Source organism: Podarcis melisellensis (assembly GCF_964234715.1).
Source record: "Podarcis melisellensis genome assembly, chromosome: 2".
NCBI lineage: Eukaryota > Metazoa > Chordata > Lepidosauria > Squamata > Lacertidae > Podarcis > Podarcis melisellensis.
The window spans coordinates 104,201,901-104,219,122 of record NC_138529.1 but is presented as its reverse complement, the minus strand read 5'-3'; the positions used below and the strand labels follow the sequence as shown (position 1 = coordinate 104,219,122).

Below are 17,222 nucleotides of genomic sequence, written 5' to 3'. Positions count from 1 at the left end.
ATGCACCAAAACTAGCACCTTGAACTTAACCTGGTAGCTGATTGGCAACCTGTGGAATTATTCCAGCAGAGGGGTAATGTGGGAACGCTGTTCCCAATGAGCAGATGAGCCGCTGCATTTTGCGTCAGCTCCAGCCTCCATGTCCGTGTCCAGCCCCACATATAGTGCATTGCCGTAACCCAACCACTAGAAACTTGCAGTGGAAAGTTTCCCAAAAGCTCTAACCTTCAGGATATAAACTTGTATGGTGGATGCCGAGTTCTGCCATTCTTTACCAGCCCAGCCCATCACCACTACAATCTGTCTGTGTGTCTCTGTCGCTCTTCACGGACAAAGTGTGATGCAACTTGGGTGAGAGGGGATACCCTTCCCAGTCTTTGACCAGAGCAGCCATTATTCATTCCCAAAGTTTGATAGATCCCTGTTGTGTTTGTCTTCTAGCTCTCTCGAGTCACCTCATAATAATAAATGGGGTGGGGGGACAGACACTGCTTGGTAAACATCCGTGGGGGCTTGAAGACTCCTCTCCCTCCTGACTTGCTGTCCCTGGGATCTTGTCGAGCCAGCCAATCCCATGCCAGTTGCCGAAAGTGGGTTAGGACTCTGCAGGCAGCTTGGTGGGGTCATTCCGACACCAGTGCATTGTGAAATTGCTGGCCCAGCCACCCCAATTACTGGGGGAGGCTGCTGTTCCTAGGAGGGTAGCGGTTTTCCCTTCCCCTGCCCATTCCCAGGCCCTCCTGTTACTCACGCACTGTATCTGTTTTCCGCTGTGAAGAGCTCACGGACTGAGCTTCCCCATTTTGGGGGGGGGCACTTGGTGAAGTGGGTCGGGACGCAGCAGGGCGTTCATAGACTCTAATCAATGTTTCAGAACGCGCTCCGCCACTGGGCTGTAACAGTTCTTTACTTTAGGGGGTCCTGAAATCACTGTGTGATTCTGTAGGAACCAAATTCTCCTGAACAATTGAGTAATGAGTCAGAAATTAGAGCCCTGTTTCCTTCTCCTCCCACTGCATTCTGAAGTTTCCTTCCAAATTTCTTTTTGGGTAAAACAGTTACGCAAGCGTTCCATGCTTTGCTTCAGACCCAAACGTCACAACTAAGAAACTTAACTGATGTTGCAGCTGGACCAAGAGTTGCAGCGTTGTGCGGCAAAGTAGAATCTACTAAGTAGATTATCAAACTTGCAGGATAAGTCCCTGCTCAGATATAGGATCATCGAGTCAGAAGGGACCCTGAGGATCATCTCGTCCAGCCCCCTTGCACTGCAGGAAGATTCAGCTGTCCCATATGGGGATCGAACCTGCAACCTTGGCGTCATCAGTACCACACTCTAACCAGCTGAGCTATCCAGGCTTGGGCACATCACTGTACTTCAGCCCAGCGTAAACCAACCTTAAATACAAAATCCGCTACCGCCTCTGCTTAACTCTTTGATTACTTTTCTCTCCTTCCCTTTTCTTGAATGTACTTAAGCCCAGCCTCCCTCTACCCTGGAGCTCACTTTTTGGCCGTGTTGACTAGAGCCGATGGGAGCTCTAATCTGAAATATTTTTAGGGTTACAGTCATGCAAGCCTGACTAAAGTTGGAAAATGCAGGGCTCTACGTGGTTTTGGACAAGGAAAAGGGTGGTGCAGCATATTCTTTTAGAGGGAGCATAGGGAAGACAAGCCAATAGTGATGTATGGAAGTGAGAGCTGGACCATAAAGAGGCTGATCACCGAAGAATTGATGCTTTTGAATTATGGTGCTGGAGGAGACTCTTGAGAGTCCCATGGACTGCAAGAAGAACAAACCTATCCATTCTGAAGGAAATCAGCCCTGAAAGCTCACTGGAAGGACAGATCCTGAAGCTGAGGCTCCAATACTTTGGCCATCTCATGAGAAGAGAAGACTCCCTGGAAAAGACCCTGATGTTGGGAAAGATGGAGGGCACAAGGAGAAGGGGACGACAGAGGACGAGATGGTTGGATAGTGTTGTCGAAGCTACCAGCATGAGTTTGACCAAACTGCGGGAGGAAGTGGAAGACAGGAGTGCCTGGCATGCTTTGGTCCATGGGGTCACGAAGAATCGGAACGACTAAACAACAAAGGGAAGACAAGAGAAGGCCTGCTTGTGTACCTTCTAGTTCCTGAGCCTCCTGCAGAAACCAGTTGCCTTCACTACCACGGAGACCAGAAACTTTTCCATCTTTCTATCAAAATGAGAACCCTTTTCTGGGTCTTGCAGATGCATGTGCCCATCAGAGCCTCTGCCTTGCCCCAAAGCCTTTCCCCCTTAATGTTTGTGTTGTGACCTAGAGAGCCTGCAGCCCCCTTTCCCTTGTGATCCCACAGATGAAGATGGTGGTTGTCAATCTCGTTTGGGGTACTTGGCAAGTGGAGAGGCTTAAGCATCTGCCCTAAGAACAGAGAGTTTAAGATGCACGTCCTCCAACAATACAGGAGGGCTCTATGAGAGCCGCCGCAGAGACGTGGTTTCCTGCAAATTAAAGGCGGCTCTGCATTCTCCCACTTCTTGCTTGCATGCCAGTCCTCCCTAACTTGCCTCTTCGTGGGGGAACAAAATGTAGAAACAAAGCAGGTAATAAAATGCGGGTTAAGTGTTTCAGGTAACGAGTGTTGAGCAGGATTGCAAAGATGCTCCAATACGCATCACTTTATCTGTTCTCTTTTTTTCTCTCTCCTCTCTTTCTCATGTGTTGCCCTCCCCTCCCCTGCAGAGCTGGGACCTGGTGCAACAGACACAGAACTACCTGAAGCTCCTGATCTCCATTATTAATGGTGACGGTGAGGTTTTCTTCTTGTTATGGAGAAGGTGGGAAATGGGGGGAGGGTACCTTTCGGGGGTGGCTTATTTGACTACTTTAGAAAACTATGGGGGGGGTGAGAGAGAGAGTATGTTTTGAAGAAAACTCCATGGCAAAGAAACCTCATGGCTAAAAGCAGGGGAATTGAGGGTTGGGCTTCTAGACTTAAATACAGTGGTATCTCAGGTTACAGACGCTTCAGGTTACAGACTCTGCTAACCCAGAAATAGTACCTTGGGTTAAGAACTTTGCTTCAGGATGAGAACAGAAATTGCGCGGTGGCGGCAGCGGGAGGCCCCATTAGCTAAAATGGTGCTTCAGGTTAAGAACAGACCTCCAGAACGAATTAAGTACGTAACCAGAGGTACCACTGTATTGGCATCCCCTTCAATAATCTGAGCTGAGCTGCAGAGTGCTGCTCCCTATGCATTTGACCTTATGAAGGGCCTGTTGCATCTGGTCTCCTTTGCACAGTGCACCCTGCATGTCTCCCAAGAAAGCTCTCGTGAAACTTCTGTGGCTGAGACTTTTGGACGCAGCCACTCCATATACCCTGCTTTTCAGAGGCCTCTCATTTTGCTTCTCTCGGTGAGCTTTGAGGCGCTTATTGTGAGCTCTGCCCCTGTAGCCGACTTGCCTCCCGATCTGCCCCCTCTGATTCGCTCATCGGGGCTGAATATAAAAAGGTAAAGGGACCCCTGACCATTAGGTCCAGTCGTGGCCGACTCCGGGGTTGCGGCGCTCATCTTGCTTTATTGGCCGAGGGAGCTGGTGTACAGCTTCCGGGTCATGTGGCCAGCATGACTAAGCCGCTTCTGGCGAACCAGAGCAGCGCACGGAAATACCGTTTACCTTCCCGCTGGAGCGGTATCTATTTATCTACTTGCACTTTGAGGTGCTTTCGAACTGCTAGGTTGGCAGGAGCAGGGACCGAGCAATTGGAGCTCACCCCGTCGCGGGGATTCGAACCGCTGACCTTCTGATCGGCGAGTCCTTGGCTCTGTGGTTTAACCTGCAACGCCACCCGTGTCCCTGGGGCTGAATATACAGGGCAGTTATTTGGCTGGATTTTACTCACAGTAAATCCACAGGCCTAACTCAGTAATTTTCAATGGGTGCTTCTGTCGTTTCCTTTCTCCCGTCCCCCAGGCTTCATATAGCCCCTTGTTGCCTGCCTTGCGGAGCCCGTCCCCGGAGAACGCTGTGCCTTGTGCATCTGGCCTGGCATATGCCACCGCATCTCCTGGGGGGCTAGCGGAGCCCTCTGTGCCCCGGGGGGCTTTTCATCTTGAATGCCATGCAAGTAACACAGCCTTTTCCCCTCCCGCCTTTTGCTTTGCCTTCCTGCTGGCTCAGCGCAGATGACAGTGGGCTCCTGATACACTGTATATCCGGCTGGGACAGGACGCCTCTCTTCATCTCCCTCCTGCGCCTCTCCCTGTGGGCTGTGAGTACCAATGGGCATGTTTCCGCAGGCGAGGCAGTCGCCAAGGGGTGCAGCCGGGAAGGGGGCGGGTTGGGTGGAGAGGGAGCGGTCGCTTTTCTTTCGTAGCTTGATTGGCAACAGGGGGACCTCTGTGGTTCTTGCGGCGATGCTTCCCCCCACTTTCTTCTTCAAATGCACGAATCTGCTAGTAGAAAACACAATGTTCGGCTTGCTAAATTACACGGGGCACCTTTTGCATTGCTGGTACAGTTGGAAGAGTCAGCAACTTTCAGAACTGAGGACACCTTGCCCCACTATTTGCTTGGGGAAGAAGGTGGGGGTTTGTGGAACAATTAGGGCTGCCTTTAGGGACAGAGAGGGCTGGAGGATATGGGACAACGTGAGTTGCACCGAATTAAAATCTTGCACTCCTTGTCTGCTAGAGCCTCCGTACAGAGCTAATTCCAGAGGGGCAGGGAAGCAAGTGAGGTCAAGTATTTTCTGGTACATCCAGACTGGCAAAGGAATCACTGCCAGGGGCAGAGCAAGAAGGCTTGGTTTGTGTGTGACCTTTATTTTCAAGTGAAGGGCCCCCCGCCGTAGACCCCCAAAATCCTTCAACTTAATATTCTCTCCCATTTTGGTTTCTAGGCTGTGTATAGCTGAAACTTTTACTCCTCCCTTCCCTGTGACCTTAGAGGCCAGAGTCACACACTCTCTCTCTTAACAAAAACTGAATTCCTCTGATCAGAGGAATTCAAAAACTGAATTCCTCTGATCCACATCCCTTATTGTTCCTTACCGTTTCTTGTTCCGCAGCAGGAGCAAATTGTGTTCGCTCAAGCAAAAGCGCATTGAGCCTATTGCATTTGCATAATTTTCATTTGCTGATAAAACTGGGATGTCGGGAAATGCAGGGAAAAAAATCTCTGGAATGAGAGGCAACAGGAAGGGCGGAGAAGCAGCAAAAAAAAAAAGGAGGTGCCTCTTAAGAACTGTGGGTGTCAAATTTGTCCCATGGTGTTTGTAAAACGTCACGGCTTTTTTCTCTTATAACACTGAGGACGAGAAGCTTGCTTTTTGAAAACGGCTTTCAATCTGAAGCTCCCCTGTGTCTAGATTGCATATGACATAGCTTTGGAGAGAATTGCTGGCATAGCTTCATTGCATTGACAAGAAACCATTTCTCAGTCATTGGCTTTGGCTTATAACCTGTTTGGGTCTCTCTTCCACACAGCTGCAGGGGGAAATGCAGGGCAGCTGAATGTCATTGTCATTTGTGATGTATTGTCAGTTTTTCGTTCCTTAGGATGGGCTGATCCATGCATCCCTGGAACCTGCGGAGATCCTTTATCTGACCGTGGCCTATGACTGGTTCCTCTTTGGGTAAGCATCCTGCCTTGGCCAAAACCAGGGAAGGAACAGTAGGACCAGCTGCAGATTGGATTAATGCAGTTTCCCCTAACTCATTTGAATTTGAGGGTGGGGGCTCCCTACGCCGCACCAGCCATTTGTTTTGCAGGTGAGCGTATAGAGACCCTCGCATACAGTTGCACCTGTGCGTCCAGCCTACAGCTGTGAGTGATAATCTGTGTACTGGAGCACTGATCATAGAAGGGCATCTCTGATTTCCCAAGACCATGCACATAGAAGCTTATCTTTAATAATAATAATAATAATAATAATAATAATAATAATAATAATAATAATTTATTATTTATACCCTGCCCATCTGGCTGGGCTTCCCCAGTCACTCTGGGCGGCTTCCAAAAAAATACTAAAATACCATAATACAACTTAAAGCTGCCATTGAAGGCTCTGTCCTTCCCAGATTAGCTGGTGATTGTGCGACCAGCAAATCTAGCATTGGCAAATCGGAACCTCTTTGCCAGGAGACCTTCAGTCCAACCTGCTTCACAGCTAGCAGGGGAAGGAAAGCTCCAAGCTAAGCCTCTCTCAAGATCCTCCCCTCTTGTGTCAATTCTGCTCATAGTCTGAAGAAACATTGGGTGGGCAATGGAGAAACAGACTTCCAGCCTCTGTGTCCTTGCTTGCTCTTGAGTTTGAACGCTACTCGGTTTCCCTCTTTCTCTCGCAGGCACATGCTAGTGGATCGACTCAGCAAAGGGGAGGAGGTGAGTGTCGCTGGCGGGGGGGGCCCTCAAAAGAGCGGCAGTGATGTCAGCGCCCCATGGCGGACTCCACCCTGGCAGGGAGGGGGTGGGGTGAGGGAACGGTAGCCAGAGGTGTGCAGGTATCATCTGCGCCCAAAATTTTAGCAGAATAAGCTTAAAAATTTGCATCCTGTGCCACGGGAAGCCAAAGAGCTTCCCATAATGGCCCAGAGCAGAAACCTCCAGCAAGCCTGTAGGCAGTAGACGTCAAACGGTGCAGTGATCAGGGTGTCTCAGTTTAGAGAAAAAAGGCAAGTAAATTAGACATGATAGCAGCGTAGAGAAAGCGGATAGAGGGTTTTTCTCCTTCTGCAATGTAGAGAAAGTGGATAAAAGCTTTTCTCCCTCTCGCACAATCAGTCGAAGGCAGAGTTAGCCCCTGAAGCTGGATGGTGGCGATTCAGCGCAGAAAATAAAGGAAGCACTGCTGTGCCCTGTGCCTTAGTTAAACTGGAGGTTGGACCACCCCAAGATTTAACAATGTCTGCCAGCTTGGATGGCTCTGAAAAAGGAGTGTTGGGCAAACTAGCTGTGGATAAGGCTGGGTCGTAATGAGTACGGGTTGCTAGAGATCACAAACAGGAAAATGCTCGTGGCATTCATGTTTTGCTTATGGGCTTCCCAAAGGTATCTGGTTGGTAGGATGCTTGACTGAAATTTGGCTGCATTGGCCACTGAGTTTAAGCGTGGCTGCCTAATCGTCCTTGGATGGGTCTTCCTCTTCAAATAAAACCCCTGCGCCATGATTTGTTCTTTTAAATTCCAGGATGCCAAAGTGATTTGTAACTCGGCGGGTTCCTAGACCCTCCAATCATCTTGACTTGGGCATGTGCAACACCTTTCCATAGCCATGTCTCCTCTTTAATAATGTCAGCTCTGTGCGTTTGTGTTGTTTTGCCTTCTCACAAGCAGCGCTCAGGCCTGGCCAGCAGGAGACCCCTGGAAAAGTGTTGGCTTACGAGGGGGCCTTGCTAGGCTTGTGTGGTGGCGACGTCTCCCTTCCTGCAGAGATGAGGAAGGCGTACAGTGTGACAGCTGTCATTTACCAAGTGCTGTCGCCCTTTGCTCTCTCTTACGCTTTCTCCTCTCTCTCTCTCTTGGCTCCAGATTTTCTTTTTCTGCTTCGATTTTCTGAAGCACATCACCTCCGAGGAGTTCTCGGCTGCTAAGCCGCCAAGGTATGGAGAGCCCACAGTAGGAGTTTCCTGCTACCAAAGGCAGCCTAAAAGAACGGAGAATCTTGTTAGCGCACGCTCTTTCTACTGGGAGATGGGAGACCCAGGTGCCTTGGCCCAATTTGCTTTAATTTATTCTGCACTCGGAAAGCAGCGAAAACGGGGCCACAGCACTTTCTCTGAAAAGGTTTGGGCTGCAAAGTCCTACATAAGAAAAAAAAGTGGCCATGAGTTTGGTCGGTGCATGGGGTGGATTAACGGGCAAAAGGGCCTCTCGCCTCGTACCAGTTGCTGTTGAAACAGCACTGCAGCTGTGGCAGTAGCATCACACGAGGGCCACCCCTTGAAGATGGTCCAGCAAGCAGTGCAGAATTTGGCAGCCAGGTGTCCCAAAGCAGAATTGTGTTACCGATCCTTAAAGAGCTGCCCTGGCTGTCTGTTCTTACCGGGCACAATTTAAGGTGTTTACCATAGAGCCCTATACAGCAGAGGACCCAAGACCATTGCATGCCAGCCCATGCCTTAGGGTCTGAAAGGAGATATCCTGCTTGCAGTTCCATCAACAGTTGTGGTTTGCTGTGTGACAGGACAGCGCAGGGCCTTCCTTCTCTGTTAAAGGCCCCTGGGATGTGGAACTCTCTCCAACTAGAGAGAACAGATGTCCCCCAGATTACCATATTTTTTGCTCTATATGACTCACTTTTTCCCTCCTAAAAAGTAAGGGGAAATGTGTGTGCATGGAGCGCAGCAATCCCTCTTGCTGTTCTGGCTTCTGAGATTCAGAATATATTTTTTTTCTTGTTTTCCTCCTCCAAAAACTAGGTGCGTCTTATGGTCTGGTGTGTCTTACAGAGCAAAAAATACGGTACCTGTTTTTTTGGATTTTAAATGAAAGACTTTTCCCCCCTGAAATGGCTGGTTTTAAGAATTGTTGCCTTCGGCTCTAAGATTGCTTGTTTTTTGTTCTTAAAAAAATGATTGGTATGGATAGCATTCAGCGTTCCTTCTCCAAGAGACGTCTGGGCAGAGCCCAGTCAGGACAAACTCCTATTGTTTACCGGCCCAACTATGAGGCAGGGTGAGGCTGCCACCTCAGGCGGCAGAGGCACCCAACGCCACGCTGGCAGTGGAGAAACAGCACCAGCGCCAGTTTCCAGTGAGCTTTCACAAGACCTTGTCAAAATCTCTCAAGTTCTTGTGGAGATCACTTCCCCCTTGTATTTGTATTTTTTAAAGCCAATTACTTCCAAAAATTCCTTTCTTCTGTGGCAGGCCTAAATTCCCTCCTGGCCAGTAGCTGTTTAACCAGTCAAGACCTGGAGGGATACTGTTTCCAAGTCCGTTTTCCATTGGTGGTTCAGTGGCATTTGATGACTGTCATGTTTTGTCTCTCCTAGAAGGAAGAGCCTGCCACCCGGTTTTACTTTGGAAGAGATCTGTATGCTGAGTGAGTGTCTCTTGGCGCCTACTAACGAGTCCCCCCTCTAGCCTCAACTGGGTCTGCTTTGTGATGGCGAGTGGGACAGCAAGGTTTCGCTCACTAGGGGAATTTGGGGAAAGCCTTTGAGAGCCATAGCTCATCGCAGTTTCACAGGAAGGTGGCCAGGCCACTGGATTCAGATTCCAGAAAAGATCGGTGTCTCTACAACTGCAACAGAAATCTACTCCAGCTGCTGATTGAAAATGAGGATAACAAATGAGGACTGCAACAAAATGTTGCAGTGTAGAGCACTCCTCACTTGCAGGCTATCTCCCCCTTCTGCCTGCCCCTCATCAGTTTTCTGTTTCCTCGCAAACAGTCAACCAGCCCCCCCTGAGCACGCTCAGTCATCGCTGGGCTTCCCATTTCAAGTTTCCCCCTCCATAAAGATTTTTGTACTAATGCAATGCCGCCCTGTTAGCAAAAAGACTTCTGTTAGTGCAATGGAACTTTCCCCCTTTCCCTGCATGCCCCCTTCCCTCCCCAAATGTGCTCCCCAGGGACCCCCAGAACATTTTTCTTTTTTGGGGTAGAGAAATTTGATTCCACAAACGGTGCACATGGGATGACTTTGCTGGATACAACCATGCATGTTACATAAGGGCCTGTGGGATAAATCCTTGAAACCGCTGAGGGACAAGTGTGTGTTCTGAGATGTGAACTGTAATTGGTGTGCATGTGCTGCCGCAGAATGTGGCAATAATTCGATTTCCTGAGAACTTATCACCCTGGTCAAAGCACACATACACAAACTGCCCAGTCCTCTAGGACTGGAAGACCCAAGAGTATGTGTGCAGTGCCTGCTGAAATTTCAGGATCCAGACCTCACCTGGAGTACTGTGTCCAGTTCTGGGCACCACAGTTCAAGAAGGACACTGACAAACTGGAACGTGTCCAGAGGAGGGCAACCAAAATGGTCAAAGGCCTGGAAACGATGCCTTATGAGGAACGGCTAAGGGAGCTGGGCATGTTTAGCCTGGAGAAGAGGAGGTTAAGGGGTGATATGATAGCCATGTTCAAATATATAAAAGGATGTCACATAGAGGAGGGAGAAAGGTTGTTTTCTGCTGCTCCAGAGAAGCGGACACGGAGCAATGGATCCAAACTACAAGAAAGAAGATTCCACCTAAACATTAGGAAGAACTTCCTGACAGTAAGAGCTGTTCGACAGTGGAATTTGCTGCCAAGGAGTGTGGTGGAGTCTCCTTCTTTGGAGGTCTTTAAGCGGAGGCTTGACAACCATATGTGCTCTGATGGTGTTTCCTGCTTGGCAGGGGGTTGGACTCGATGGCCCTTGTGGTCTCTTCCAACTCTATGATTCTAGAAAGGGGGCAGAGTCAGGCCCCATCTACCCTAGGTGTTTAAAGTATCACTTTATATAAACAGCCATGGCTTCTCCCAAAGAACCCTGGGAACCACAAGGAGAGCCCTATTTCCCCTCACTGAAATACAGCGAACCTCAGAAGAGGGATTGATTGTTAAACCACTGTGGGAATTGCAGCTCCTAACAACTCTCATGACCCTCAGCAAAGTACAGCTCACAAGATTTTTAAAGAAAAGCCACCACTGTTTCAAGCGCTCTGGTACTGTGCAGATCCTGCATAAGATTTCCAGTGATGGTGGCGGGAACTGACTTTCCTGCATAAGTCCTCTTTCCCCTTGACACTCCCAGCAGCAGTTTTTAAAGTTACGCAAAATCAAAGCAGTCATGCAGATGTGCTTAATACGCCTAATCCACTGGGCTGCAGCATTTTCTGGTCAGAGAACTTGGCACTAAATTCTGTGCCCAGAGTATATACATGTCCCTGGTTCTTACGGGGGGGGGAAAGCTCCCATCACGGATGAAAAACGTAAGATGCTGCTCCCTCCCATTTTGCAGGTGGGGAGCTGTGCTTGGAAAGGTGGGGGGTTTCCCCAGGGAACCCTAGCGAGTTTGTCGCTGGGCTGAGATCTGAAAGCAGGTCTGAGTCCTCAATGCTCTCAGATGGGGGGCAAAGGCCTGCTTGCTTTTGACTAGGATTGTAAAAGACTGCCTGTTTATCTTTAAAAAGAAAAGCTCCGGTGCCCCAAGAGAATATAGCAGCTGTGACTCCCGCCTCACTATTGGCCCATTTATGACTTAATAATAATAATAATAATAATAATAATAATAATAATAATAAATTTTATTTATATCCCGCCCTCCCCAGCCAAAGCCGGGCTCAGGGCTCAGGACTTGTAACCCATGCAGTGGGTAGGAATGGAGAGTGGGCAAATTGGGTCTGCGTCTTCTTAGCCCAGAGTAGTGAACCTGTGGTCCTTCAGATGTCGGACTACAACTCCCATCAGCCCCCTCTTTGGGGAGAGGCTGTGGCTCAGTGGCAGAGCACATGTTCAACCCCTGACAGGCACCAAGCAGTTCCCTGTGGTCCCGATTCCTGGCTTTGCTGCCCTGGAGCTGCTACGCATTTGGGAGTTTGGTAGCATCTGGCATGGCCGCAGCTTCCCCACCTTTTCCTTGCCCCTCCTGAGCTCTTAAATAAACAGGTGCTGCCTCTGAACGAGAGCCTGGCAACTCTTGCGCTCACCACTGCAGGTGGTAAAGCTCAGCCTTGTGACAGATCACTGAACTGTCATCTTTGCTAATAATTAAAACCAAAAAAAACCAGCCGCCCCTCTTAAGTTCTGCCATGCTTTTCTCAGCTGCAGCTTGCAAACGGTTTGGCTGTTTCTGAGAAGTGCAGGATTGGAGCTACGTATATGCCGTGGAAAGAAGAGCCAGGTTCCGTGGTCGGTGTAAATAAGCAACTGAATAAACAGCTCACGCTCTTCTCATTATGGAAATGTCTGCTGATACCTTTTGCACCCATCTCTGGTTATGATGTGGCACGCCCAAGTCCCATTTCTGACCACATGGAACCACATTACAGTGGTACCTCGGGTTACAGACACTTCAGGTTACAGACTCCGCCAACCCAGAAATAGTACCTCAGGTTAAGAACTTTGCTTCAGGATGAGAACAGAAATCGCACTGCGGCAGTGCAGCAGCAGCAGCGGGAGGCCCCATTAACCTAAAGTGGTGCTTCAGGTTAAGAACAGTTTCAAGTTAAGAACGGACCTCCGGAATGAATTAAGTTATTAACCCGAGGTACCACTGTATAACATTTCCTCACCTTCCCACACCCTTAAAAAAAATACGCCAGTTTTGAAATCTCATCAGGCAGTGAAGCTTGTTTTCTTAACTTTTTTTTTTTTAAAAAAAACCTTTTGCACCCGGTAATCTTATGCTTTTTCAGCATAACTGCAGAATGTACATGCAATCTCATGTGATACCTGTTTGCATAGAGTTCATAAACAAACTCCTGTTCTTTTTGCAAGACTACAGTTAGACTTGTATGGATTGTACTGAAAAACTGAATCCAAAATATGCCCCCGAACCTCCTGCCTATCATATAGGAGCTATTTATTATGAGTAAGCAAACAGATGTTTCTCCTTCTGGCCACAGTGATCCATGCGACGGTCATCTCCAGGCTTGACTACTGTAATTCGCTCTACGCGGGGCTGCCCTTGAAGCTGTCCCAGAAACTCCAGCGGGTACAGAATGCTGCAGCGAGGCTCCTCACGGGGTCTCTGCCATGGGAGCATATTCACTCAGTGCTTTTCAAGCTGCACTGGCTCCCGGTGCAGTACAGGTTCAGATTTAAGGTGCTGCTTTTGACCTTTAAAGCCCTTCGCGGCCTAGGACCCTCGTACCTACGGGACCACCTCTCCTGGTATGCCCCACGGAGAGCCTCAAGGTCCATAAATAACAACACCCTAGTGGTCCCAGGCCCTAAGGAAGTTAGATTGGCTTCAACCAGAGCCAGGGCCTTTTCAACTCTGGCTCCGGCCTGGTGGAACGCTCTGTCTCATGAGACCAGGGCTCTGCAGGATCTGATTTCTTTTCGCAGGGCCTGTAAGACAGAGTTGTTCCGCCTAGCCTTTGGCTTGGAGCCAATTTGATTCCCTCCCTCTCTTCTTCCCCCCCTTTCTTTTCCTTCTCCTGTGATGAGGCTACATTTTAATATTTTAATGTTCCATTATTTTAATGTTGTATTTTATTTTTGTTTTTAAGTTGTAATCATTCATCCTGTTTTTATTATTGCTTGTAAGCCGCTCTGAGCCCGGCCTTGGCTGGGGAGGGCGGGGTATAAATAAAAAAAATATTATTATTATTATTAAAGCTGTTAATAATAATAAATTTTATTTATACCCCGCCCTCCCTGGCCAGAGCCAGGCTCAGGGCGGCTAACAACAGTGAAATTACAGTAAAAACATAATGGGGGGGCACAATTTAAAATACAGGTTAAAATGCAATTTAAAATGCAGCCTCATCAAAACCATAAGGGGAGGGAAACATAAGGGTCAGACTGAGTCCGAACCAAAGGCCAGGCAGAACAGCTCTGTCTTGCAGGCCCTTCAGAAAGATATCAAGTCCCGCAGGGCCCTAGTCTCTTGTGACAGAGCATTCCACCAATTTGGGGCCAGTACTGAAAAGGCCCTGGTCCTAGTTACGACCAATCTAACCACCTTGTGACCTGGGACCTCCAAAATGTTGTCATTTGTGGACCTTAAGGTCCTCCGCGGGGCATACCAGGAGAGGTGGTCCTGCAGGTATGTGGGTCCTAGGCCGCAAATATTAAAACGAACTGTTGTGTGAGTTCATGTGTGGTGGGTGTCTCCGTGTGAGGTTTGTTTGTGAGGATGCTGGGTTTGCTACTTTATAGAAGAAAGGTAGTCCGACGTTGCTTTCTTTGTGTTCCAGAGCAGAGGGACCGGGGCAGCCCTACTAGTCTCAGCAGCGACTTCTCTCTCGTGATGGAGAACTCACCTGGGGCTGCAGGGAGCTTCACCTACGAAGCAGTGGAGCTGATGCCAGCAGGGTCCCAAACACAGGCTGCTTGGTAAGACCGTGTGTGCGTGTATGCATGTGCCTTCAACCATGGGGCGGGTGTATGTGGGGCGGCGGGTGCATGGCTTTAGTAAACATGTGCCACAAAAGCAGTCCATTACAATAGCTTAGACAGGGCCTAAGGTAGCAGAAGCTACATCCAGGCCTCTCACCCTTCCCAATTTTTGAAGTAGTGACCCCGATGGTACCTTGAGCCAACCTCACCCTCGGTGTGTTGCTGGTCTGACTGAGGTTTTAACACACCTCACACTACACCCAGGTGCAAAATTAGACACGCACATTAACCCAATATTATTGCAGAGGCCCTGGAGAACCCCTGCATTTGGCAAAGGGCACCTGTCAAGTCAGAAATGGCCTGCCTAGTACCCCATACACACACAGTGCATTCCTCTCACCTCACGGGTTCCTCTCCCAGTACTGAATTAGAAAGCCTCCGGGACATTATACAGTGGTACCTCAGGTTAAGTACTTAATTAGTTCCGGAAGTCCGTTCTTAACCTGAAGCGGGCTTTCCCATTGAAAGTAATGGAAAGTGGATTGATCCGTTCCAGACGATGAAGAACACCCTAAAACAGCAAATTAACACGAATTTTACTGTTTCACGAGACCATTGATCCATAAAATGAAGGCAATAATAGATGTACTGCACTATAAAATAAATAAGACAGTATTTTAGATGAAAAAAATTAACATTTATTTATTTTCTTATGTGTGCGCATTGTTTGGATGGGGGCTCAGGGTTCTCTTCCACAATCACAATCGGCTTGGCTCCCGGCATTCGCAGAGGCCTCAGAGAGCTCCAGTCGCTCTCCAGTCGCTCTCCAGGCCTCTGCAGACGTCAGTGCTTGGCTCTCGGCCTCTGCAGGCCCCACGGATGTCGGGGCTTGGTTCCCGGCATTCGAGGAGGCCTCAGAGAGCTCCGTAGGCCCCGCGGATATCTGGGTTTGCCTTCAGGCAGCAGTGAGGCCTCCGAGGGCACGGACAACTTACTTCCAGGTTACAATTGTTCGTAGCCCAAAAAAACGCAAGTTGAAGCGTTCGTAATCCGAGGTACCACTGTACAGTCATAGAGTTGGAAGGGTCCTGCAGGGGTCATCCATTCCAACTGCCTGCGATGCAAGAATCTCAGCAAAAACATCCATGACAGATAGCAACCCTCTCACTTGTAACTAGGAATGTTCTTCAGCCTGGGCACGGGGGGCCCTTCCAAGCTGGGGGGGGGGAGGCAGGCAGGAGTGACTCAATGGATATAGGGTTCTACCTCCCGTCCCCCATCTTGACTGCACAAAATTCACCACCTAGGGCTAAAGTTGGCCGTCCTACATTCCGGAATGCCGCTCTGTGATCTGCTGGTAGTAGGGCTTGCGAAGGCTCCTTTCTGGGAAACTGGAGAGCCGCTGCCTGTCACCGTAAACGACGCTGAGCTTGATGGTCCAGATGATTAACCAGATGGACTAGATGATTAGGAATTAAGGCAGCTTCCTCTAAAGAAAAGGCTCTCAAATCCAGGGGGGAAGCCAGCCCACCAATTTCGTCCAAGCATGACATACAACTTGGCCCTAGGATAGGCAGATCCTTGGCAGTGAAGGTCGTTCCACGGGGGGAGGGGGGAGCTTGTTCTCCCCCCCCCTCCATTGGCCTGGACCTTGAAGTCTATGCAGGAGAGGAGCTAGCGGGAGAAGAGGAGAAGCTCTCCCACATGACGGGAGGGTAGGGAGCCAAAGGCTGGGGATTTCGGAGCCTTGCCCGCGGGCCTGCCCTGCTCAGTTTAATTTTTCTTTCTCCTCCCCAAGCACGTGTGCTAATGATATTTTACAGTGCAATTATTCTGAGCTAAATCTGGGCTGTGCTGGGAGGCAGCTGGAAGTCCTCTGGGCAACAGCGAACCCTCAGCTTGCTGTTGCATGCCTGGCTTCTTGAAGTGCAGGGGAGACAGAGAGAGAGAGAGAGAAAGAGAGAGAGAGAGGGAGAGAGAGATCTGTTCAGAGCATGGGCAGCCCTTGAAATGGTGGCCCTGCCAAGTCTGCTCAGCACCCCAGTCAAATTGCAGGCGGCACACAGTAGCTGACAGTGAAAACCTTGCAGGGAAAGAAGGGCTGGCAGATGCTTCCGCAGGAGCTGGAAGCTGTCCTGGGTTGCCTGAGTATTGTGCAGGGCTGTCTGGAATTCTGAGTTGAAAGGCAGATTCTGTAGCCAGAGGACTTCTTTGTGTGTGCGCACCATCCCTGTATTTCTCAATTTGCAGCATGTGCAAGGATAATCCCGGTCCCGTGAGGGCTGTTGTATTTCTTGGAAGGGAAACTTGGAGGAGTCTCGGGAGGCACCAGCTGGGGAACCCCCCAAGAGAGGAAGGCTCAGAGCCAGGGGGTTGGTGGGGGGGGATGAGTGGCCAGAGGGAGAAGAGGGAGCAGACTTGGGAGGAGGAGGCGTCGGAAGCTGAAGAGGCAACAGGGTTTAGTGAGCAGGAGGAAGCTGGGACAGAGAGCAGTCCTGATTCAGAAGCTGGAGAGGAGGGAGGCCAGGAGAGAGAGGAGGCCGGCTGCAGAAGAATACAGGGAATCTCCTCCTGCTGCTGCTGCAACCAGCTCCCCCTCCCTCCAGGTCTCCCAGAACAGAGAGAGAAATGAAAAGAGCAGAGGACAGATTGGTTGTGCACAGGTGCAGTCTCTGATTGTTTGGCAGAAACCCTGGAGAGGAGGAGACTTAGGCAGCCGTGGAAAGGCAGGGACTTTGAGTCCTTGCAACTGCCTCATTGGGGCAAGACCTACGGGGAAGAGTTGCTGGGATCACTTGGTCTGCGCTGTTTTGGTTTCTTCGAATAAAGAGTTAACTTCATTGACATCGTGGGTTTTTATCACTGACCTACACCTGACTCCGGGACGCGGGTGGCGCTGTGGGTTAAACCACAGAGCCTAGGACTTGCCGATCAGAAGGTCAGCGGTTCAAATCCCCGTGACGGGGGAGAGCTCCCGTTGCTCGGTCCCTGCTCCTGCCAACCTAGCAGTTCGAAAGCACGTCAAAGTGCAAGTAGATAAATAGGTACCACTCTGGCGGGAAGGTAAACGGCGTTTCCGTGCGCTGCTCTGGTTCGCCAGAAGCGGCTTAGTCAGGCTAGCCACATGACTCGGAAGCTGTACGCCGGCTCCCTTGGCCTATAGAGCGAGATGAGCGCCGCAACCCCAGAGTCGGCCACGACTGGACCTAACGGTCAGGGTTCCCTCT

The 17,222-nt window shown here is 49.8% G+C and overlaps 1 protein-coding gene across 3 annotated transcripts in view; it reads left to right on the top strand.

Moving 5' to 3' along the window:
• The window catches only part of MTMR14 (myotubularin related protein 14), an 84,534-nt gene that overhangs the window by 35,598 nt on the left and 31,714 nt on the right, over positions 1-17,222 (top strand). For all 3 annotated transcript variants that reach the window (XM_081901975.1, XM_081901974.1, XM_081901976.1), the window contains exons 10-16: positions 2,728-2,794; positions 4,176-4,261; positions 5,550-5,626; positions 6,339-6,375; positions 7,522-7,592; positions 8,987-9,036; positions 13,854-13,992. In XM_081901975.1, coding sequence (XP_081758101.1) covers positions 2,728-2,794; positions 4,176-4,261; positions 5,550-5,626; positions 6,339-6,375; positions 7,522-7,592; positions 8,987-9,036; positions 13,854-13,992 — 527 coding nt within the window. The remainder of the gene's footprint in view (positions 1-2,727; positions 2,795-4,175; positions 4,262-5,549; positions 5,627-6,338; positions 6,376-7,521; positions 7,593-8,986; positions 9,037-13,853; positions 13,993-17,222) is intronic.